The 24510-nt window shown below is 47.7% G+C and overlaps 1 protein-coding gene across 1 annotated transcript; it reads right to left on the reverse strand.

Annotated features, from left to right (window-relative positions):
- Positions 1-887: 887 nt before the first annotated feature.
- LOC124681660 (expansin-A17-like) lies at positions 888-2944 on the reverse strand. The gene is made up of 2 exons (XM_047216527.1): positions 2563-2944; positions 888-1525 (listed from the first exon to the last, which is right to left on the reverse strand). The coding sequence occupies exons 1-2, from the start codon at positions 2942-2944 to the stop codon at positions 888-890; spliced, it is 1020 nt and encodes a 339-aa protein (XP_047072483.1).
- Positions 2945-24510: the final 21566 nt, after the last annotated feature.

Consider the following 24510-nt stretch of genomic DNA (forward strand, 5'->3'; position numbering starts at 1 on the left):
GCCACGTTGTCAACCTGAGTTGAATGATCAGAAAATTAAATATCCATAAGGACATATCAAGTAGGATCATTAAATGTGCTAGAGGGAAGAAGTCAGCACAAGACCATCATTCAACTAACCAAAATGCAAGTAAGCACTTCGGACTAGAACTTGCATTGAACAAGAGAATATTCCAGATGCAAGGATCTTCATAGCGTTGAGCTCAGATCTGTTTTGTGTCGTTTATATCTAGGCGTGACACCTTCCAAACTGGTTATTTCGCATTCAAACATGTGATTCCATTGATAATTATGTTCTGGGCTGGGACAAGTGGAAGATGGTAGGCTGGAAGATAATCTTTTCGTTCCTGGCTGGGTCGCGGTTTTTTTTTTCGAAATGGAATACCCCAGCCTCTGCATCAATTGATGCATACGGCCTCATTTATTTCATGCTGGGTCGCGGCTGAAGGCGTCTGGTTAGCCTTTCTTTGTTGTTGGCAGTATGTTTCTCCATCCTCTTGTAAGAATCAAGATATGGATTGATCAACCAAGCATACCAACAGTTAATTGGTATTCGATTTCAAACAACATATCGATAAGGCAAGACATAATCCAACTTGCAATTGAAAAAATCTCAGTTACAACTCAAGTGCATGAATCATGATGCAAATCTAATGGCGCCGAGTGGGGACTAAGTTAGCTAGCAAAACCGTTTATTTAAAGCACTCAATTTTTGTAAATCAAGACTGCAATAGACAAGAATAAAACACACGCATGAAACAAACAAAATTAAGAATCTGGCAGTGTAAACTGCTTAATATTTTAATACAAACTATTGCGTCAAGTTGATGCACTACTATTTTTTTTGAACCGTGATGCACTACTATTAACAGGAAGCAAGTATATGGATCACCAGAAGTTATTTGATCCTTGGTAGCAGAGTCCAGTAGACCAACTTGCGGGAATGGCATCACCGACTATGATGGTTTGTTGCGGTGAGGAGCCACCGATGATCCTGACAGTGAGCGCCTTGGATTTGTCCATTGCGGCGTATGCCTGATATGTGATGCCCCAGTTCTGTGACATCTGTACCCAGTCACCTCCAGCCACCTTGACAGCCATCTCGCTGATATCACCGCCACCGGCGACATTCATGACGTGGAGTAGGAGCCAGTTGTTGTTTCCCTTGATGCAGAACCTGACTCCGCCAGACCTCTGGCATGGGACACGGCGGAATTGGACAGGGATGATGCCGGCGACCTTGTCAGCAAGTGTTTTGAAGGATGGAGGCGCCAAATCAAAGTGTTGTCGTGGTGGGTTGCACCAGCCACCATTATCGTTAGGCTTGTTCTGGTTGGGCGGGCAGAGGTTGGTGCCTGTGATGATGATGGAAGGGGAGCCCTTAGTGCACCACTTGGACTTGACACATTGGATCTCATAGCACCGCCCACACCCATCACCATCGGAGAACATCGGCGTGCTGAGGGCCGCCGTCCTTGTTGAGTATAGCTTCGCGATGTCACTGCCACTATACCCGCACGCACCGCCTGCATGTGCAATGTATGCAATCACGTTATCACTAATTTTAGCTTCTACAAAACACACGTGGTCATGCTTGTCTTTTGGTGGCTTCAGTTTTTGGCCGTCTCACACACTGGAAGAGGATATGTCCATAGATGAGTTTTTATCTAGTGTTAAATATGTTACTACTTATCTTCTAAACAATCCCAACAATGATTAAGTAATCATTCTGATTAATGCCATCGCCATCACTATGCATGAGTGCTTCAAGACAAGATAAAGTTTTGATGAAAGTAACTTTACTGCCAAAAATCACCAGGTTATATATGATGATTGCCATACTAGCTTCTAGTGTTAGATTCTACTATAACGTATGGTTATATGTTATTTAGACATTTCAATATTTGTGCATACCAAGAGAGTGTTGAAATGTTATCTTGAAGAGGTAGCACGGGAGCAAAAAAATGATGCAAGTCTTAAATAGATGGTAACTGGATGTAATAACCTTTTGATAAGTATGAAACTATAGCCTAGTAATTATTGAGGAAAAAATGATCAAAACGTGACACACAAACTACGTTTAAAGATCACATCGTAGCGAAGGCAACCGTAAAATGAAGTCATCAATCAGGTTACGGTTGGCACTACAGAAAATTCTGCCTGCCATGTGTCTATTACTTTGCCGTGCTCCAAAAAGCGTGAAACACAGCAAACACAATATTTGTCGTGTTCCACATAGCTAGTTACAGGGCAATGAAAAATAGCACTATTAAAGCAGATAAAACACATGGTAAAGAAGTAAACACTGTAAAATTCTAAAAAACACACGGAAAAAAAAAGAACACGGCAAAGAGCCGCGCCACGAGTCCTCCTCTGAAACCTCACCTAATGGGCATTGCCTGAATCTCCTGTATTGTGGGGAGATAAAGAGTATGAAAATCAAAAACTACCCAAATGTTTGCTAATTGGACTCATACGATGCAATATATGCAGCATGCAGGTTGTATGTACGTGATACGTCCCATTCCATCTACTTGCATGCATGCAGGATCGATGTACGTACCGAAGTCGTCGCCTTGGCCGGAGTCGTCGCCGTAGAAGGTGGCGCTGCCGTCCTGCCAACCAGACGCTTGGAAGCCCCCGTAACTGCTCGGACTTGGAGTCGACGGCGGCGGACTCGACTGGCGTGGCGGCGGACTCGCTTGGGGCGGCGGAGGCGGACTTGATTGGGGCGGCGCCGGCGGTGGACTCGGCTGAGGCGACAGGGGAGGCGGACTCGACTGGGGCGGCGGCGGCGGTGGACTCGGCTGGGGCACGGGCGGAGGCGGACTCGACTGGGGTGATGGTGTCGGCGGCGAATAGTACTGCTGAGTTAAGCTGGCGCCTGTGAGCTCAGCCACCGCCATCAGGACCACGGCGACGACGATCACCCGATTCGTGGCCATGCTCCGATCGGTTTTCGTTGCCCTGGCCGTCCTGATCGATCGCGAGCGAGCGAAAGGAAGTTTATAGCAGAGCGCTCAGATTAACCAACTCTCAGCTGGCGCGCATGAGTACGTCGTCTCCATGTCTAGCACATGCACCATAGAAGATGGAGTTCGATCATGGCCGCACGACACGATTTCGTCTCCTCTATGAAGATACGAATCAAATCATCAAATCCATGAGCGCGCGTGCGTTGTTTTGTATGATAAACGGAGCTACCTGGCATGTGTTTTGTTTTCAAACTGGATCAAATAAAGGCACTATTTAGATCAATCAAATGTTGAATTTTCCATGTAAGAAACGCTCAAAAAAACTATTTCTAGGAAATAAATGTATACTTGTCTTTTTGCTCTACACAAAAGGGGTACAAGTAGAATTTTTCCTTTTTCAATAGTTACCTCCGTTCTACAATATAAGATTTTTAAGAAAGCTAGTTTCCGAACCGAGGTAGTATGAGACTATGAGTTAAAGAAGTGTATGTGATGGTGGGGATTTAGAAGTTGCGCCATGAAAATTTTGATGTGAGCCCAAACGACTTCTTTTTTTGTCAAATCTGCCATCACCGTCCACTTTGATGTCTGACGTGTGTGCGTCCATGACACGGCGATGGAACGGCCATGCTTTATGTTTTGGGAAAATGAATGTTAAATTGCAAATTTTGTTTTCAATTTGATCTTCTCTTAGTGAAAAAAAATCCTAACATGTTTATTACTCCGTCTCATGAAGGTTGTCTTAACTTTGTCTAAATTTGAATGTATATAGACATTATTTTGCATTAGATACATTAAAATTTCGATAAAGTTGAGACAAGTTTTATGAGACAGTGGGAGTAGTATACTTCCAACACTAAACCAGAACATATATGCACCCCTTTGCCAGGGCGGTTTTTTTTTTTGATAACACCATCTATTAAGCCAGCAGGCCGCCTCATTAAAAACCTCCCAGTCCCTTCTGGGCCAGGGCGGTTTGCAAACAGTGGTGTTTCTCAGGTTTGTTGACTATTGTCTTGGGCTGGACATGGTCCAACTGTCATCAAATGGGTTGCCAATTTGCTTTGTAACTATGTGTTGTCACCAGATTTGCACTAGTCTAAATGAATCAGCTAGCTAATGGTATAACCAAAATAAAATTAATTACCGGAAAACATGGCCACGAACTCAAACATGCATAGAAAAGATTGCAAGGGATATAGAATTAAGCAGGTATTTAAAACTGTAAGAAAAGGTCATCCTTGTCTGTCGAGGTGAGGATATCCTTACAGCACAAAAGATAGAACAAATCAATAATAATGCAAATTGGTATAATATCACATGTATGTGATTTTTTTTTTATATCAACACATCGTCTAGCCGACAAGATGAAGGGGATCACCCTGGCACGGCTTTTGCCTCTCGCCTTCCTCCTCATCTTCGCACTATGGACCTTCCCAAGATTTTTTCATTTTTTTGAAAAGGATGGAAAACCTCTCAATCTCTGTATTGATTGATGATATTCTCTGTGTGAATTTGCATGTTAGTTCATGCATATGCAATAGGCGTGGTGGGCAAGTGATCAAACCAAAAGGAAAGGCATGTTAGCATCCAACTTTTCAACATGTTTGTTCAGGGGTCGCATCTCGCAACGTCATGTTTCATGCACTTACTGCAACACTTACCTCCGGAACCCTCCTGGAGCACCCATGTCCAACCTGGCTGCTGGCTGATCCGTTGGATGCAAAATAACTGAGATGTCAATGAAACAAGGGTTACTTGTGTTCCTCGGAAAACAAGAAATATTTACGTTCCTATAGCTATGATGCATATGTCTCATTTTCATATCCCACTTTTCTAAAATAGTGAGGTACCTTTATTGTGATTCCTTTTTGAAGACAATGCTACTGGAGAACATTTATCTCAACCTATATGTTGTCTAGGAAGGTGGTTCTACCAGTGTTGGTGCGCTAACTTTTCTATTTTCTATTTTTATTTTGTAATATTTTCTATCATGTTTTTGAAGAGACCAAGTGTAATTTGATACACTTTTGATATTAATATATTGTCCTTTATTTAAAAATCGTAAAAATAGTTTGGAGCTACCAGAGTGCTTATGCACACATGACCGGCCTGGCCCTAGGCATGTGCTACAGGTGAAACTACAATAGATGTTCCTTAGACTAGTCACAATGGGAGTATCATAGGTAGTATCATGCATTTCATGCATGCAAAATGCTGATGTGACAGTGCAATTAAGGATGAGAGAGAGGGTACTAGTATCATAGGTAGATACTGTATCATAGCACATACTACTAGAAAAATTAATGTCAAGTAAATCTTGTACACATATTTACATTGAGATTCTACAAAACAATTAATATATGGAGACTATGATACTAGTATATGATACCATGCATTGTGGAGATAGTAACATCTAGTAGTATCATACGCATGATACTTCTATATGATACTATGCATTGTGACTAGTCTTAGGCTAGTTGGAGCCTGTCAAAACCCTTTAATTAGCTGCCTTAAAGACATTATAATCCTTGTAGTAATCCAAAATGCAGGATATATTAAAATAAAGGGAGCATTATAACTACGGTTATAGTTTTCCTATTCCACAAAAGTCAGTGCAATTGATCATCTACTGATATAATGCGAACACTTAAGCCGAAAGAATTAAAGGTGAAGTTGTAACATGTATACCATACACGACAAGAGTGTGTGGCATATCACGAAGGCCGGTTATGTAGGAGTAGAATGACGCAACACAATATAATAGTGCCTTCAAACCAGATCAGCTTTCACGGTGTCACATGAAAGGAAATAGATTTGCATCACCATGCAAGCATATACTTGTGGCTTTCGGTGGCATGCTGGACCGTCGCTTGTTAATGCTACGGTAGGTGAACTCGAGGTAGACTTTACCCCGTTGTGGATTGGACGCAACGTTCGTAGTGTGTCTTATGTCGGAGACTGGTCAAGCGCGCCCCATTGACTAATCATGTCCACCTCGATGACTGGTGTGTGAGTGTGTCCCACCACTACCAAGCAAACACGTTTCGGGCTGGCGCTTCACGTCTTCTGCAATTGTACTACCTACAACTCATAGTATTGATCTCTCTCAATTAAGGATGGATCTCAGATAAGGTTCTGGGAAGACAAGTGGTTAGGAAACACCACTCTTCGAGAACAATATCCAGCTTTATATAGTATTGTACGCCACAAATCTGATACCCTGGCAACGGTCACTACAGGAAAATCAGGCGCTGCCGTGCAGCATATCATTGCCGTGAGGCACCGCACGGCAAAGAATTCTTTGCCGTGCGCCGCAAGAGGCACGCACGGCAAAGAATATGTGCACGGCAAAGTTACGGGGTGGCGCACGGCAAAGATAAAGAGCACGGCAACCTCACCCATGCCGCACGGCAACGTTCACTCGCACGGCAAAGTTCCTCAAACGCGCACGGCAAAGAAACCATGACGGCAAAGCCAACAGAGGCCGCACGGCAAAGAAACTGTGCTCGGCAAAGGACTGGGACATTGCCGTGGGCTTCCCTTTGCCGTGCGGCCAGATAAAATGCACGGCAAAGACGCCTTTGCCGTGCACTCCTTCTTTGCCGTGCGCCATACTTCATTTTATTTGTTTTTCTTTCTATTTTATTTACATCTAATACTTATATTTATTTTTTTATTAGTTTTACTTTTTGATGACTATTTATTAGTGTTACTTAAGACAATGTGCAATACAAAATTAGTCTCCATGCTCATCCCCCACAAATATCAGGGTTCCGGTGCTCCGGCGGCCGTCCCCCTCCTTCCCCCCAAAACAGCGGGACGGCGGGTCTACCCCCGTTGATTTCTCCGCGCGAGGGTGCACAATGTACTTTTTCATTCTCTTAGGTTTGTTAGGGTAGGTTTTAGGTCCAGTTGCAAGTTTTGGTTGCATTTCGGTGCTCCGGGGTCATTCCCCCTAAAAACGGTCTGTCCGTGGGCCCCGGATGGTCTACCCCCTAGATTTCTCCGCGCGAGGTTCCACCAATATACCTTTTCATAGGTTTAGGTTTGTTTAGTCCATGGACATATGGAAAACCATGTGTGGCACCCTTTGGCACAGTCTAGCCCCCGATATACCCGCGGCGGGACACTTCGGCGTACACGTCCGGGAATCTGTAAGTGTTATCGCCCGAAGGTGAGGAATGTCGGACCGGGGATCCATGCCATGCACCATTTTGTGAATCACACCTTGCATCACACTTTGACACATAGCATAGGTCCACATGCAAGGTTTGGTGGGGTTCCGGTGCTCCGGCGGTCGTTATCCCCCTCCTTCCCCCAAAACAGTGGAACGTGTGCCCCGGTGGGTCTACCCCCTAGATTTCTCCGCGCAGGGTGCACCAATGTAACTTTTCATTCCTTTATGTTTGTTTAGTACATATACACATGGAGAACCAAAGATTGGGACCCTTTGGCACATATACCAGCAGCTAGAGCCATTATCACACGATCGACGGTGTGCTCGGTCTCATCGGTTAGGGTTAGGTGTAGGGTTAGGGCTAGGGTTTAGGGGCTAGGGCTAGGGTTTAGGTTAAAGGGTAAGTATTTATGGTTAGGTTTAGGTTTAGGGTTGAAGGTTAGGGTTAGGGTTTATGATGCATGGTTCTGCAGCTCCGCGTCGTGGTTTAGGGATTTAGAGGGGTTTAGGGCTCGAAGCCTCCCGAGCTTAGGGTTTAGGGTTTAGGGGAGCTACTTTTGCACCATTAGACCTTGCACCACACTTTGGAACATATCATAGGTCCACATGCAAGGTTTGGTGGGGTTCCGGTGCTCCGGCGGTCGTTATCCCCCTCCTCCCCCAAAACAGCGGAACGCGTGCCCCGGCGGGTCTACCCCCTAGATTTCTCCGCGCGAGGGTGCACCAATGTAACTTTTCATAGGTTTAGGTTTGTTTAGTCCATGGACATATGGAAAACCATGTGTGGCACCCTTTGGCACAGTCTAGCCCCCGATATACCCGCGGCGGGACACTTCAGCAGTACACGTCCGAGAATCGTTAAGTGTTATCGCCCGAAGGTGAGGAATGTCGACCGGGGATCCATGCCATGCACCATTTTTTGAATCACACCTTGCATCACACTTTGACACATAGAATAGGTCCACATGCAAGGTTTGGTGGGGTTCCGGTGCTCCGGCGGTCGTTATCCCCCTCCTCCCCCAAAACAGCGGAACGTGTGCCCCGGCGGGTCTACCCCCTAGATTTCTCCGCGCGAGGGTGCACCAATGTAACTTTTCATTCTTTTAGGTTTGTTTAGTACATATACACATGGAGAACCAAAGATTGGGACCCTTTGGCACATATACCAGCCAGCTAGAGCCATTATCACACGATCGACGGTGTGCTCGGTCTATCGGTTAGGGTTAGGTGTAGGGTTAGGGCTAGGGTTTAGGGGCTAGGGCTAGGGTTTAGGTTAAAGGGTAAGTATTTATGGTTAGGTTTAGGTTTAGGGTTTAGGGTTAGGGTTAGGGTTTATGATGCATGGTGCTGCAGCTCCGGCGTCGTGGTTTAGGGATTTAGAGGGGTTTAGGGCTCGAAGCCGCCCCAGGTTAGGGTTTAGGGTTTAGGGGAGCTACTTTTGCACCATTAGACCTTGCACCACACTTTGGAACATATCATAGGTCCACATGCAAGGTTTGGTGGGGTTCCGGTGCTCCGGCGGTCGTTATCCCCCTCCTCCACCCAAAACAGCGAACGCGTGCCCCGGCGGGTCTACCCCCTAGATTTCTCCGCGCGAGGGTGCACCAATGTAACTTTTCATAGGTTTAGGTTTGTTTAGTCCATGGACATATGGAAAACCATGTGTGGCACCCTTTGGCACAGTCTAGCCCCGATATACCCGCGGCGGGACACTTCAGCAGTACACGTCCGAGAATCCGTTAAGTGTTATCGCCCGAAGGTGAGGAATGTCGACCGGGGATCCATGCCATGCACCATTTTGTGAATCACACCTTGCATCACACTTTGACACATAGCATAGGTCCACATGCAAGGTTTGGTGGGGTTCCGGTGCTTCGGCGGTCGTTATCCCCCTCCTTCCCCCAAAACAGCGGAACGTGTGCCCCGCGGGTCTACCCCCTAGATTTCTCCGCGCGAGGGTGCACCAATGTAACTTTTCATTCCTTTATGTTTGTTTAGTACATATACACATGGAGAACCAAAGATTGGGACCCTTTGGCACATATACCAGTAGCCTAGAGCCATTATCACACGATCGACGGTGTGCCCGGTCTCATCGGTTAGGGTTAGGTGTAGGGTTAGGGCTAGGGTTTAGGGGCTAGGGCTAGGGTTTAGGTTAAAGGGTAAGTATTTATGGTTAGGTTTAGGTTTAGGGTTTAGGGTTAGGGTTAGGGTTTATGATGCATGGTTCTGCAGCCTCCGCGTCGTGGTTTAGGGATTTAGAGGGGTTTAGGGCTCGAAGCCTCCCCGGCTTAGGGTTTAGGGTTTAGGGGAGCTACTTTTGCACCATTAGACCTTGCACCACACTTTGGAACATATCATAGGTCCACATGCAAGGTTTGGTGGGGTTCCGGTGCTCCGGCGGTCGTTATCCCCCTCCTCCCCCAAAACAGCGGAACGCGTGCCCCGGCGGGTCTACCCCCTAGATTTCTCCGCGCGAGGTTCCACCAATGTAACTTTTCATAGGTTTAGGTTTGTTTAGTCCATGGACATATGGAAAACCATGTGTGGCACCCTTTGGCACAGTCTAGCCCCCGATATACCCGCGGCGGGACACTTCAGCAGTACACGTCCGTGAATCCGTTAAGTGTTATCGCCCGAAGGTGAGGAATGTCGGACCGGGGATCCATGCCATGCACCATTTTGTGAATCACACCTTGCATCACACTTTGACACATAGCATAGGTCCACATGCAAGGTTTGGTGGGGTTCCGGTGCTCCGGCGGTCGTTATCCCCCTCCTTCCCCCAAAACAAGCGAACGTGTGCCCCGAGCGGGTCTACCCCCTAGATTTCTCCGCGCGAGGGTGCACCAATGTAACTTTTCATTCCTTTATGTTTGTTTAGTACATATACACATGGAGAACCAAAGATTGGGACCCTTTGGCACATATACCAGCAGGCTAGAGCCATTATCACACGATCGACGGCAGTGCTCGGTCTCAACTGGTTAGGGTTAGGTGTAGGGTTAGGGCTAGGGTTTAGGGGCTAGGGCTAGGGTTTAGGTTAAAGGGTAAGTATTGATGGTTAGGTTTAGGTTTAGGGTTTAGGGTTAGGGTTAGGGTTTATGATGCATGGTTCTGCAGCTCCGGCGTCGTGGTTTAGGGATTTAGAGGGGTTTAGGGCTCGAAGCCTCCCCAGCTTAGGGTTTAGGGTTTAGGGGAGCTACTTTTGCACCATTAGACCTTGCACCACACTTTGGAACATATCATAGGTCCACATGCAAGGTTTGGTGGGGTTCCGGTGCTCCGGCGGTCGTTATCCCCCTCCTCCCCCAAAACAGACGGAACGTGTGCCCCGCGGGTCTACCCCCTAGATTTCTCCGCGCGAGGGTGCACCAATGTAACTTTTCATTCCCTTAGGTTATGATTTAGGGTTAGGGTAAGGTTTAGGGTTAAGGGTTATGGTTAGGGATTTCGGGTTGATCTGCAACTCCCGCGTTAGCAATTGAAGTTGCGTCTACCCCCCTTGATTTTTCCGCGTGAGGTGAACCGGATTGAATCACATATTTATTGAAAAGCATGGGACATATATTATTACATAATACACATTTTGAAAAAACAAGTTTAATATAATTTTTAAATAAAACTTAATGTTATCGATAATTAAAATGGTAAAAATAAAAAATTCTTTGCCGTGCGTGAGCCCACGGCAAAGAACTCTGCCGCACGGCAAAGGAAACTTTGCGCACGGCAAAGGCCTAGCCGCACGGCAAAGGTTATTTGCGCACGGCAAAGTCTTTGCCGCACGGCAAAGCGCCCCCGCCGCACGGCAAAGGCCTGCGCACGGCAAAGGCTTTTCACTTAACCCTAAAACGCATCGATCCGACCAGGTGTTCCTGGCCAGATCGAGCACGCGCCCCCACCTGCCTCCTCCCACGCGCCAAGCGCCGCCGCCCACCTCCTGCTCTCCTCTGCCCCTCCGGCCAGCCGCCGTCGCCAGCCCCCACCGCCCACGCAGCCGCCGCTGCTGGCCCCACCCGCCCACGCAGCCGCCGCTGCTCGCCCCTCCGCCCACGCAGCCGCCGCTGCTGGCCCCTCCGGCCAGCCGCCGTCGCCAGCCCCCACCGCCCACGCAGCAGGCCGCCGTCGCCCACCTCCTGCTCCTCTACCCCTCCGGTCAGCCGCCACCGCCTGGGCCGCCCCTTCCCTGCCCTGCCTCCCGCGTCGAGCCGCCCTGCCTCCCGCTCCTCTGCCCCTCGAGCCGCCCTGCCCTGCCTCCCGCGTCGCTGCGGCCTGCCCTGCCTCCGATCCCGCATCGCTGCTCAATTAAGGTTAGCAATTTTTCTATCTCTTACTTTTTTTGTTCTAGTCGGTACATGCAAAGAAATATATAAAGTATACAAACAATCAGTAGCGCGCAATAGCAATCAGTAGCAAATGAGTAGATGCAAAGAATCAGTGACAATGCCAATCAGTTGCAATTCCGTAGATGCAAATGCAACAGCGGTGAGGATCTCTTGGCCGCAATAACGGAAAGCTCTTCGAGGCGCCGGAGGTGAAGCGAGATAGTAATCTGGAGGTGAAGCGAGATAATATTTTAGTGTTTAGTATAAATTAGAAATAGGAATTTAGCTTTGAAAAAGGTGTTTATGATACGGATATGTTAAAACTAGCCCCATATGGCAAAAATAAGATAATGTGCCGGAAGGAAATTCTTTATGGTGAAGTAATATTGTTATACCACTATTGTAAAAAATTCTTGTTCACTTGCATGACTATTTTTCTCGTTATGCGTGCGATGCTTCGAGGTGGACACGAGGGGCGGCGTCGCGGGGGTGTTTGACGGGGCGTTTCGGATCTTCTTCGACGATTCTCTCAGAGGGTCGTTGGTCTTCTTCGCCGGCTGTCGGTCACGCTTCGAGGGTGAGAATCCGTTCGCCTCTCTTGTACCTAGGTTTTTCTTTATGTCTAGATCACCAAGTCTCGTCGCGATACCTAGGCGTCTCTTCCCGACCGTAAGGGTTACGCGGATAAATATGCATTAGTGGTCTCGCATATTATGAACCGTAACTCTTACGGCATTTATCGGGACAGCCGGCGGATGCGTAGTTGGGTACGTTCTCCGTGCTCTACCCCGATCCGAGACAGGATTTCGGTAGCGCCTCCCCGTTGTTCTCCGGATGCACACCCCTCTCGGCTTTTTGCCGAGACGTGTATCGGGAGAGCAGCGGGGAGGTGCCGCCGAAATTCTGTCTCGGATCGGGGTAGAGCTGGGAGAACGTACTCAATCTACGGATCCGGCGGCTGCTAGGAGCCCACCTAGTAGAGTTTCGGGTTGATGCACGCGTAAAATAAATAAATATATGATGCATTTATTTCCTATTTGATATATAAATGCTATGTTCGTCTGTTTTGTTGCTGATTAGAGGATGGATAATCGTGGCTGGATGTACGATGGCAGAATCGGCCGGTGGAACTATACCGATGAATGGGGAGAAAAGACCGAGCAGTTTGTGGATAGGGCGTTTGCCATCCCTAGCGGACCTATAAGTGTTTGGTGCCCTTGTAGTAAGTGCGCTAACCGAAAGGCACAGGACAAGGAAACTATGAGTATGCACCTGATCAAGTTTGGGTTCACACCGTCCTACAGGATTTGGACTTACCATGGAGAAAAGGCAAAGAAACGTGCTAGGAAGGAGGTGCGGCAGATTCAACCTAGGGGGAATATGACACTGGTTTTGATAGGTGCTTAGAAAACTTGGCTAATGGTAATGTGCCCGAAAGCTCTCATGTAGAGGTGGAGACACCTCAGGATGCGGAGACAAGTGAGGACCCGGAGGAAAACACAAAGGAGTACTATGAGGCTCGTTTGCTTCGCGTAAACCCCTACATGAAAATACGAGAGGTTACCCAACTAGATGCCATCGCTCGCCTTATGGCCTTGAAGTGCCATAGGAACTTGTGCAGAGATGGGTTCGATGAACTTCTGGTCATCGTAGGCAGCCTTCTGCCGAAAGGGCACCTCTTGCCGCAAAACTTCTACTATTCGACCAAATTGCTCAGTGACCTTAAGATGTCATCTCAGCAGATACACGCTTGTCCAAAGGGATGCATGCTATTCAGAGAGGAGCACGCCGACACAAATTATTGCATCAAATGCAATTCCTCTAGGTACTTTGAGGTAGACCGCAATGGTGATGGTCAGAAGAGGCAGACCACGGTTGCCAAGAATATCCTCCGCTATCTTCCAGTTCTACCGAGGATCCAGCGGCTCTTCATGACCGAGGATACTGCCCAGCAGATGAGGTGGGCCGTGGAAGGAAACAGATACACCGACAAGATGATACATCCGTCGGATGGTACCGCATGGAAGAACTTTGTGAAGAAATTTCCACCGAAAGCAGTGTGACCCGAGGAGCGTAGCAGCTTGCGATATCAACCGATGGGTTCAATCCATATGGTATGTCGGCTGCAAGTATACAGCTTGTTGGCCGGTGTTTGTTATTCCCATGAACCTCCCCCGGCGTCCGCATGAGATCGTAGAACATGTTTGTGTCGATGATAATCCCGTGGCCCAAATACCCGGGCAAGAACATGAATGTGTACCTGGAACCGCCGGTGGATGACTTGGTTCGTGGCTGGGAAGGTCGCGGGATCCGAACATATGACGCATCAAAGAAGGAGTACTTCGATATGTATGTGTGGTACCACACGTCCCCGCATGACCTGCCAAGCACGTGCTTTGTTCTCGCGGGTGGTGTACACATGGGAAGTGGCCTTGCCCACGAGTGCGGACAGTGCCGTGACTTTCTTCTGGCTAAACAAGGGAGGCAAGTATTCATGCTTTGATGAAGCTCGACAGTTCCTTGAGCGGAGGCATGCATACAGGAGTGATGTAAAGAGTTTCAAGAAAGGCCGTGTTGTCCGTGGCCCGAAGCCAATTCCGAAGACCGGAACGGAAATCAAGGCCGAGTTAGATGCTCTTCAGCCTAGCCCTGATGGGAATGGTTTCTTAGGATATGGGGAGACACACCAATGGACTCACAAGCCGTGCTTATGGAAGCTCCCTTACTTTGAGTTTCTCGAGCTCCCGCATAACATTGATGTAATGCACACCGAGAAGAATATCGGTGAAGCCATTTGGAGCACGATTGTGGACACCGAGAAGACGAAGGATAACATAAAGGCTCGAATTGATCAAGAAAGGTGGTGTGATAGGCCGGAGTTGAACATGCAGCCACCTAATGGTGCCAAAAAACTTGGACTAAGCCACACGCTCCGTTCCGCCTCACAAAGGCCCAAAAAGGGAGGTCTTCCAATGGATGAAGGACTCCTTGTTTTTCCCCGATGGGTTCGCAGCCAACCGGATGAGGGGCCTGAACATTGAAACGCCGCGAGTACAAGGACCGAAGAGTCATGACTACCACATATGGCTTGAGCGGATAATGCCGGTGATGATTCGAGGCTATGTCCCCGAGAAGACTTGGCGAGTGCTAGCGAGGTTGAGTTTTTTCTTCCGCCAGATTTGTGCTAGGGAGTTAGACACTAAAGTGATTGAGAAGCCGGATGAAGAGGCACCCGTGTTGCTTTGCGATCCGGAGAAGATCTTTCCTCCAGGGTTTTTTAATCCGATGCAACACATGATCCCGCACCTCGCGGAGGAGTGCTTAAAGGGGGCCCGAATTGGGGCCGTTGGCGCTTGGTCCCGAGAGAGAAACACAAAAGCTTCGTCAAATGACCGGCAATAAATGCAAGATCGAAGCATCCATAGCCGAGGCAGTCCCGAACGTGGAGGTGGCAAACTTCACCACTAAGCACTATGATCCCAACATTCCCACAAAGCACAACCCGGTCCTCCGTTACAATGCCGCCAACAATGAAGAAGTACCCAAGCTTAGCATCTTCGTGGGGCTTGGTGGCAAGTCAAGTGGCTCGAAGCCGTACGTAACGGACCTACCTGAGCGGACCTTGATCCACTCGTATGTCTTAAACACCATGGTCGAAGTGAAGCCGTACATCGAGTAAGTGCGAACCATTTAATTATTCGCAAACATTCACTCGTATGTTCGTGGCTAACTCTTCCTCTTTTCATCGGTATAGGAAATTCAAGGCTATACATTGGAAGAATACCCACAGGGAGCCTACCCCGGAAGAATCCAAGCAAATTTTCGATAAGGGAGGCGGTTTCGGTTTCGATAGCTGGTTTTGTAATTTGGTACTATTCTATCCAAATTAGCTAGCACTTCCTACATTTATCGGTCATTTCTCGTTCTAAACTTCTTGTGCTAAACTTGTAGGCAAGAACTGACAAAGAGATGAAGTCGAGCTAAGAAAAATTGCTAGGGGCTTTGACCATTCCGTAGAAGCGTTCAACTCCTATGACGTGAACGGGTATCGCTTCCGGACTCCATCAATACACAACAAGCCGGCCCAACGCGAAGACAATAAATAGTGGGGTGGTATGTCAAGGTGATGATGGGCTCCATTACTATGGAAGAGTCGAGGGTATATACGAGCTGAATTACGGGTTTCACAAAGGGCTAAATCCCGTCGTCTTCAAATGCCATTGGTTTGACCCACGTCGGGTGAGACGGGATCCTGAAATTGGGTTGGTCGAAGTTGAAAGGAACTCCGTTTATAAGGGAGAGGATGTGTACATCTTGGCAACCCAGGCCTTTCAAGTATTCTATCTCCCGTACGCGTGCGAAACCCGACAAAACGTCTACATGGATGGGATGTTGTGATGACGGTGCCTTCACGCAATAGGCCGCCCCCGCCAAACAAGGACGATTACCGCCGCGTAGACCCCTCAGCAAGGAGTGTCGAGTTTTATCAGGAAGAAGGGCTCCCCGGCCATTTCACAATCGGCTTGCCGACTATCGATGACATGGTCGTAGACGATGAACAAGAAGACGCGGGCATGGATGGAGACAATGCGTAAGATGAAGCCGAGGATGTCCGTGCCCCGGAAGACCCGAGTTTGCTCGAGGCGTTCAAAGCAGGGATTGACCTCGATGCGGATGGACCACCTCCAGGTTTCATTGATGATTATTGGTTCGCCGAGCCCGATGACGATGAGGAGACACGCGGTCCAATCACGGATGGCGACACAGAGCTACCGATCTATGTAGTAGTAATTGTGAGGCTAGCCTATTTGTAATAACTCCGTGTAATAGAGATTGTCTAGCTAGGTTATTTGTAAGAACTCCGTGCTATGTTTGAGAGAACTCTATGGTAGCTATTTGTTGCTTCCACTAATTAATTAATGTTCATCCTTTTGCATTATTTGTTGCTTTCATTAATGTTCATCTACTTATATTTCTGTTGCTTTCACTAATATTTATCTCTTTACAATATTGCGTACTAATAAACCACTCTCTTCATTTGTGTTTGCAGGTGATTGAAGCATGCCGCCAAAAAAAGGGGTGGCGGTCTTAAAAAGAAGCTCATGGACTTGGTAGGTGTAGGGACTTCGAGGCGGGGCCGCGCCACCTAGCCCCCTCCTAGCCCCCTCCCGTCGCTCCCACAGGGCGGCCGCGTAGGAAGAATGCGACGCGGGTACTCACTCCTAGTCCTAGCCCCCCTCCCGCAGCCGATGATGATGACGAGGAGGAGGACCAGGAGCACCACGGGGGTGGGGAGGACCAGGAGGAGGAGGTGGGTGGGGAGGACCAGGAGGAGGAGGGGGTGGGGAGGACCAGGAGGAGGAGGGGGACGAGGACGACCTCTCGGAGGATGAGGGGTTGGGGAACTTAGTGTTCGATCCCGATCCAAGCCTAGAGTGGTGTGAGCCGGAGGATTACCAAGTACGTTCCAGCTTTGGAGAGGCCGAGGCCACGTGATAGGAAGCCATATCGGCGTGGGATAACACAGCTCCCCTCGCCGAAGAGCCGGCGCTACAGTGCACGTTGTTCTTGTGCCCTATGGAAGGAGGTACATGTTATTTTTTGGCATTTCGTTATCGCAATTTTGTCATTATCAAAATTATTATCACATACATATTGATGTTGTCGTTTCATGGTGCAGCTCGTTCCAGTTTGAAGACCCGACGCAGAGACCGCCACGTGGGTACTCGAACATCCTTGGGGGCCTACTTAGATTTTATTTCCCCGGGATAGTCAATCTCCCTACCGGTGGCTGCGACGTAGCTTGGAGGTGGGCGCACTACAGCCTCGCGGAAGATCCTCTTGGCCGCGGCACCGCGGCGGATTTGGTTGTTGCCAAATTCTGGGTACGTGACTTTTGACTTCTTACCATTCATACACTCTCCTTGGTTCACAATAATTGCACTAATGCCCCTTGTTTTACCTATGTTGCAGAAATTCTTCAAGAGGGCCGAGGGCAAGGAGAATGCGTGCGATGATGTCCTACACCAGCTTGCAAGGAAGAGGGTGACCGGCATGCACTACGAGGCACGTGTTCAATGCGTCCGCGACCGGCACGCCGACCGCTTCGTCCACATGAGTAAGGAGGACGCTCGCGACACGCTCATGCAGCCGTGGCAGTACTTGCAGTGTATTTGCATTTATGTGTTATTGATTTCTTTATCGCCATGTAGTTTATTTTACCATAATGGGTTTATCTTGTGCATGTAGAACCCTCCTCGGTACGTCGGCAACGACGATAGGTGCTTTCGTGCGATGGTCATGTGGTGGACATGCCCCAGTACCTCAAGAAGCACGAGGAGGGCAAGAAGAAGCGGGCAGAGATGCGAGGTGGATCGCATATCCAAGGCAGCATCCCCATCTCTCTTCACCTGCAGAAGGAGGTGAGCAAATTAATGGTTCCTTCATTCTTTGAATTCATGTTATATATTTGTTAACTCTCCAAGGGTGTGTCACTTCACTCAATTACATGTTCTCTTTTGCAGGAAGTCAGGACAGGAGCGAAGCCTAACGTCTTTGCCGTGCTAAAGAAGATGAAGCAAAGGAAGACGCCTGATCCTGAGACGGGGTCCGTGTGGGTTAACCCGCAATCCGAGACCCAGTGCACGTCGTATGTCTCCAAGTTCAAGCAGAAGTACGGCGAGGAGGCCAATCCAGAGGCCGAGGACTTTGACCCTGAGGTCGCGGTGCTTGCGGGAGAAGGCTTGAAGCATGGCCGCCTATGGTTTGGTGACGGGTGCGTCGACCCAGCGAGGGTTCCCTCTCTCCGCCGGATCCGTCGTGGTCGTAAGAGCGGCCAGCCTGAGGTAGAGCCCCGGCCACGGGCTTCGGATCTAGCCGTCGAGCGGTTACGGGTATGTTCTTCCTCGGGTCTCTACATTTCCTTTACATGCTTTCCATTGAAATGTTAATGACATCGCGGCAACACAACGTAGGAGGAGATGGCAGCGAAGGAGCAGGCGGCCCAGGAGCACGCACGGAACATGGAGCGGCAGATTCTGGAGTACCAGCAGCAGCAGACACAGATGATGCAGCAGATGCAACAACAGCAGCAGATGATGCAGCAGCAGCAGCAGGCACAGATGAGCTGGCTGATGAGCCAGACGGCTCTGTCTACTCCACCGGGGAGTCTTCCTCCTCCACCTTACTCCATGTGGATGCCGCCACCGCCCACTCAGACCCCGGGGACACCTATCACCGTCAACAACATGAACATCATCCGGAGCATGAACCGCGGTGAGTCCTCTTGTGCCCAACCCGCTACTTGTTCAAGTGTTCAATATGCAAATGCAAATGTTCATTCCATCAACATGCTTATAGATTATATGTCACAAGGCAATGACGATGAGGCCGGCGGAAGCGGAGGAGGACAAGGTTGATGGCATGGTCTTCGTGCGCTTTGTCGGATTGTATGCTTGTAATGGATTGTAATATTGAACATTGCACTATGGACTCTATGTAACTTGTGTGGATGGACTATGGACTCTATGTAACGGATTGTATGCATGAACTATGTGTGCTCGATGTATTTGTGGTGTTGTTGATGTGTTTGGTGATCATATATTGATATATATGCTATATTTGTGAAATGCAATATTTGAACTGCAGGGAATAAGCGAAAAACAGCAAAAAAATGAAAAAATCAGGCCCCTTTGCCGTGTGTGTGCACACGGCAAAGGACATTTGGTCACTTTGCCGTGTGCACACGCACGGCAAAGGAGCCACGTGGCGCAAGCCTGTGCTCCTGGGAGCTCCCGGAGGCGTGCCTGCAGGGGGCTTTGCCGTGCAGGAAGGGCGCGGGCGCACGGCAAAGATCAATGCACGGCACAGAGAAGCGCACGGCAAAGAATTACGGGCACGGCAAAGTATTGGGCGCACGGCAAAGAGGGGTCGCACGGCAACGACTCGAGCGCACGGCAACGAGCGCGCGCACGGCAAACGCTCGAGCGCACGGCAACGAGCGCGCGCACGGCAACGAGCCTTTGCCGTGCGGTTTGGTCAGGCGCACGGCAATGTTGTCTTTGCCGTCGGGGACAATGCCGTGCAGACGTTGCCGTGCGTCGACGCACGGCAAAGCCTTTGCCGTGCAAAATAGGCTCTTTGCCGTGCGATCGGTCGCACGGCAACGCCTGTTTCTCCCGTAGTGAGTACTACAATATACGATACCAATACCCTTAAAACTTGAAGATTACGAACCGGACTGGACTTGAAGGAACCATACTATATTCAACAGAGATGGTAGTATATTATAATTAAGTAGCAAAAGACTCTTCGAGGGTAGCTAGAACAAGATGGAGTCGGCGACATCGCAAGGATCGGCGGACTGGTCGTCCATGCCGACGGAGCTGCTTGTGCTGATTCTGAACCGTCTGCGGTGGTCGAGCCACCCCAGCTTCGCCTTGGTGTGCAAACAATGGCGCTCCGCCGTGTCGCCCTTCTACCCGGCGTGGATAACCCCCCTCCTGCTCATGTCCTACAACGTCGGAACCACCAACGTCCGGTACTATAGCCCCTATTATCACAGGAATTTCGAGATCGATAACACCTTGCCCGGCGCCAAGATCGTCTGCTCCGCCGGACAACACCTCGCTCTACACCTGGATGGCAACCGAATCCTCGACGTCGAGCTTATGAGCGGCGCCGTCCATGAGCTGCCACCGATTGATGAGGAGGTGCTCAGGGCAACACTCCACTCTGTCGTCTATGACGGCATGGGCACCATGTACGCTCTTGACCCGTTGTATGGCAGGATGAGGATTATCCGTTCAATCAGAAACAACGTCGGCATGTGGGACGACTGGAACTACGCAGAGTTCTATCTGGACGATCCTATGATCATGGCTTCACCAGACGGCAACCCGGTCCTCCACAACGGCTCGATGTACATATTATTTGAAGACGGAAGGCTGGGAGTGTACGACGACACAAGGCAAACCGAAAGTTTCGAAATTCTCGAGAAGCCTCTGAGCTTCGGGTTTGAACACGAATATACATACCTGGTCGAGGATGACGAAGGTGAGCTGATGGCCGTCCTCTTTGGCCGTCATGGCCAAGGTGAACACGAAGATAGTTACCCGGTCAACGTCATCAAGCTCAACGAGCACACAATGGAGTGGGAGAATGTGGAAAACCTTGAGGGAAGAGCCGTGTTCACCGGCACGCCCACCACGGTGATGAAGAAGACGAACGTCAAGTGGATGCAGAACAAGGTTTTCCTTCCGAGATTCTGCGATTGGCCTGAGACCGTCCGTGTTGACCTTGTTCAGCGCGATGGCGAATTCGCTTTCGTTCCAAAACAAGGATGCACTGAAAAAAAGATTAAGACCAGCAATTGTGGCACAGACATATGGTCTTACGAACTGGGACAACATGAGGAAGCAAGAGAATATGTGAATGTACTTTATACTATCTGGGTTGATTTCGATAGTAGTTAACTTTACCATAGCACGGTAGGCTAGGAGCGTATTGGACATTTGGCATTGGCCGGCGAAGTTAAAAGGACATTCGGTGACCCCGGCTACTATATCATGCATGAGTTGTCTTTTATGTACTTATTATTATGTGTTATCTATTTTCATTTCTTCTTGTTATTATGTGTTATCTATTTTCATTTTTTCTTGTTATACGGTTGTGTGCATTCTAACTATGTAGACCGATTGTGAATTTTTGTGGCTTGTATTGCCTTGATGCAAACTTTATTGAAAAACATGAGTGTTGTGTCTGTGTTAGGCTACGGTGTTGAGCAGCATGTGCAACGATGACAAAAGTTCTCATCTGCATTGTCTTATGGATGGCAATTTTGGGTGCATGCTACAATTAATATATTGGCCAGGTTTATTAGTATGTGGAGGTGTCTCTTCACTCTATTATCAATCACAAGTTGTTGCGCTGGAGATGTCCATGGATGCTTGGAAATATAAGCTTCATTGTTATGCTACGCAAATCTCGCTATATCCAGTCATCACATTAAGTAAAGCAATTCTATTATTTTAAAAGCTTATTTGATGCACAACCGTAGATTCATACTCCTTTCATACCGGTTTATTAGAGTAATACTCACGTCGAGAAAAAAACTTTGACTATTAGTGTGGTCAATAATATGAGATATATGCCACAAAAACTATACCATTGGATTCATATTGAAAAAAAAATCCAATGGTATTACTTTTGTAGCATATATCTAATATTTTGTTGACCAAATAAACTGTTATTGAGTAATATCTGTTTCGAAACAATGGTAGATTCATATGTTTATTTTCTTTGATTCCATATTTTCTGAAAAACATTTTACTACTTTTTGTCGGACCATGTTGTTTCTTAGATCTTCTCAATCAGACATGATATAGCTTCGTCCCTGGGGCCCTGTGCACACATCAACCTCAGTTCAACCACAGACATCATGGGATAGCTTGTGGTATAAGATTAGAAAAAATATTAAGTTTTGTGAGGGCTTAGGGTTTAGAGTTCTCTTTATTTGTGGTAACTTTAGATTACTTTAATTGTAGACATCTCACAAACCTCACGGTTCTCTTTATTTGTCGTACAAGATTAAAAATTTCATAAGTTTTACGTTTTTCCTAGATTTTTCTAATTTCTATAGTTTGGTAAGATTAGATTTGTTTAAGGCCTAGGTTTTGCGGGATTCATGATATTTGGTCATAGGGACTAGCTAGAGCACCTTTAGAAAGAATCTAAATTTTAAACTGGATTCTCCATCGAAGTTCAACGAAAACCTATCTACACAATTGTAGTTATGTATTACCTAAATATTAGGTTCTGCTACTTATCTAGCCATGTGTTGCATCTAATGCTATGTACTGCCAAGGTTACACATATGCTTTGTTAATTAGATATCTCGGGTATCTATGCTTTTCGGTCCGATCATGGAAAATAAATGTACAATATTTAGTTATTCCTATGATAACATTTTACATTTGATTAATTTGCATTCAAGTTTCCAAATAATCCTTTCTTCTGTAGACAATGTAGAAGTTAGAATCTTCACAAAAAAAGTGTTGTAGTCCGAAGTTTATGTCAGTTAAATGCAATTGACTAACCCGTGACTTCATCCATATGTATGTGAAAAGATACTAATATATTAAATAAAAATTAGGATGATACATCACTTTGAACATAAAAATGGATAAATTAGGACCATCCAATCGCCCTAAAACGCCCTCTAAACTTTGGAAGAATAAACAACATCCTTCCACCCGTGCGCGTCAAATGATGACACACCAACAGTCCCTCACCTATGAAAAATTGAGTGGCGACGTTGTGCACCTTAGTTTTGGTAGCCACTTTACAAAAAAACATGTTAACCACAAATAAAATGTAATTTTACTTTTGTGTGTGTGCCAAACCCAAAAAAAAAATAGTGTGCAAAGTCCTTTGCAACAAAAGGATATACATCTCTAACAAACAAGAGGCGAAGATGTACAAGTTTGCTATGGATCTTGCAGAACCGCTCGCTTGATGGAAAGCCAATTAAACTCTGACACGATGCCCAATTTTGTGAAGGATTCTTCTCAAAAACTTTTGTATGTCATGTTTGGTATTTTACTAGGTATACATCAGATATCATGACTCCATGCGTTGGTTTGACATTTTTTTAAATTAACCACCTTAGTTTAAATTTCAAATTTATGTCAAAATCGCGGTGCTCGCCACGTGTGCTAAGGTGGATTGAGTGCATATGTTTGGCTATTATTTTGGGGTCCACACCTTGGAGGCACCTCCCTATATATTTACCAAAAAAAAATGCATGGATTTTATCAAATGAGAACAACCATATGTTTTGTTAATGGCTTTTGTTAAATCATCACCGCTACTATTAAAAGGGAGAGAGTGGGGTGATCCAAACGATCTCAGCCATACAGCATCATATCTACGGTAGAAAACGAGCGAGCGGAACATTGTCCGCCGCCCCGCACCACCGCTAAATCACACACGAGACGAGACATCGTTATTTTTTGGCATTTGCCAAAATACACTGCTCGATTATGTCTTTGCCCGGTACCATTACAATTTTGTGGCATATTTGCCAGAACACACCACCTAGCCGAAAACGGAAAGTTTTGCACTTTTACCTGGGATGACCGGTTTTGAAGACAACATGCATAACTTTCCGTTTTCGGCCAGGTGGTGTGTTCTGGCAAATGTGCCACAAAATTGTAATGGTACCCGGCAAAGACATAATCGAGCGGTGTGTTTTGGCAAATGCCAGAAAATAACGGTGTCCTGTAGCAAATTTTCCCATTTTACCGGGAACCGTCGACATCACCTCCCTACACACGAGATTCCCTGTCCGCCGCCGCCTGTGCCGCGCGAGCTCACCCTTGATTAGGTCGCTACCCGCCACTGGAGCCTGCCTGCCGCTTGTGCCATGCGTGCCCGCCCCCATTAGGTCTTCGTCCGCCACTGGAGCCTGCCTACTGTCGCCGTCGCGCGATCCCGCCTTCGACTGGAGAAGCGAGGCGACACCCTCAACGCTTGGGAATCACGGGAGAATAGTCGGGGAATTGAGGCCGCCCTCAACGCCGGGGAATCGAGGCTGCCCTCCATGTAGGGGAAGCGCCGCGAATCGAGGCTGCCGACACCCTGCCTCCAAAGCGACCGCCCCCTTCCTTGAAGCCCTGCCTCCATGCCTTGTCCCGCCTGCAATTGCGTTGCGCCCTCCATCAGAGAATAAGATGTCGTGAAGCCCAGGACATCTTCGTCTTCCTCACACGTGTGTACAGGTGCACTTCCCGCAAGACACGATCACAGTGGCTTTTGCTGGTTTGTACCAAAAGTCATGGAAAGTCCCACGTCGAGTACTTTGACCATGCTTGGTCGTCGATGCAATTTTAGATAGGGATCAATTTGTTCTTCCATGTTAGTTTCTTGACATAATTAGGGCCAATTTGGGTTTGAGGCTATGGGCTATCTGAAAAGCCTGATACAATATTTTCATAGAATTTCAGATTACTTAAGTACAATATGAAACTTCA

Source organism: Lolium rigidum, unplaced genomic scaffold (assembly GCF_022539505.1).
Source record: "Lolium rigidum isolate FL_2022 unplaced genomic scaffold, APGP_CSIRO_Lrig_0.1 contig_51194_1, whole genome shotgun sequence".
NCBI lineage: Eukaryota > Viridiplantae > Streptophyta > Magnoliopsida > Poales > Poaceae > Lolium > Lolium rigidum.

What these genes read in the sequence shown, in the direction of transcription:
- LOC124681660 (XM_047216527.1), bottom strand. Translation starts at nt 2,944, where the DNA reads ATGGCCACGAATCGGGTGATCGTCGTCGCCGTGGTCCTGATGGCGGTG. An exon ending in CGGCCAAGGCGACGACTTCG is followed by an intron (nt 1,526 to 2,562) that starts GTACGTACATCG and finishes TTGCACATGCAG; the next exon opens with GCGGTGCGTGCGGGTATAGT.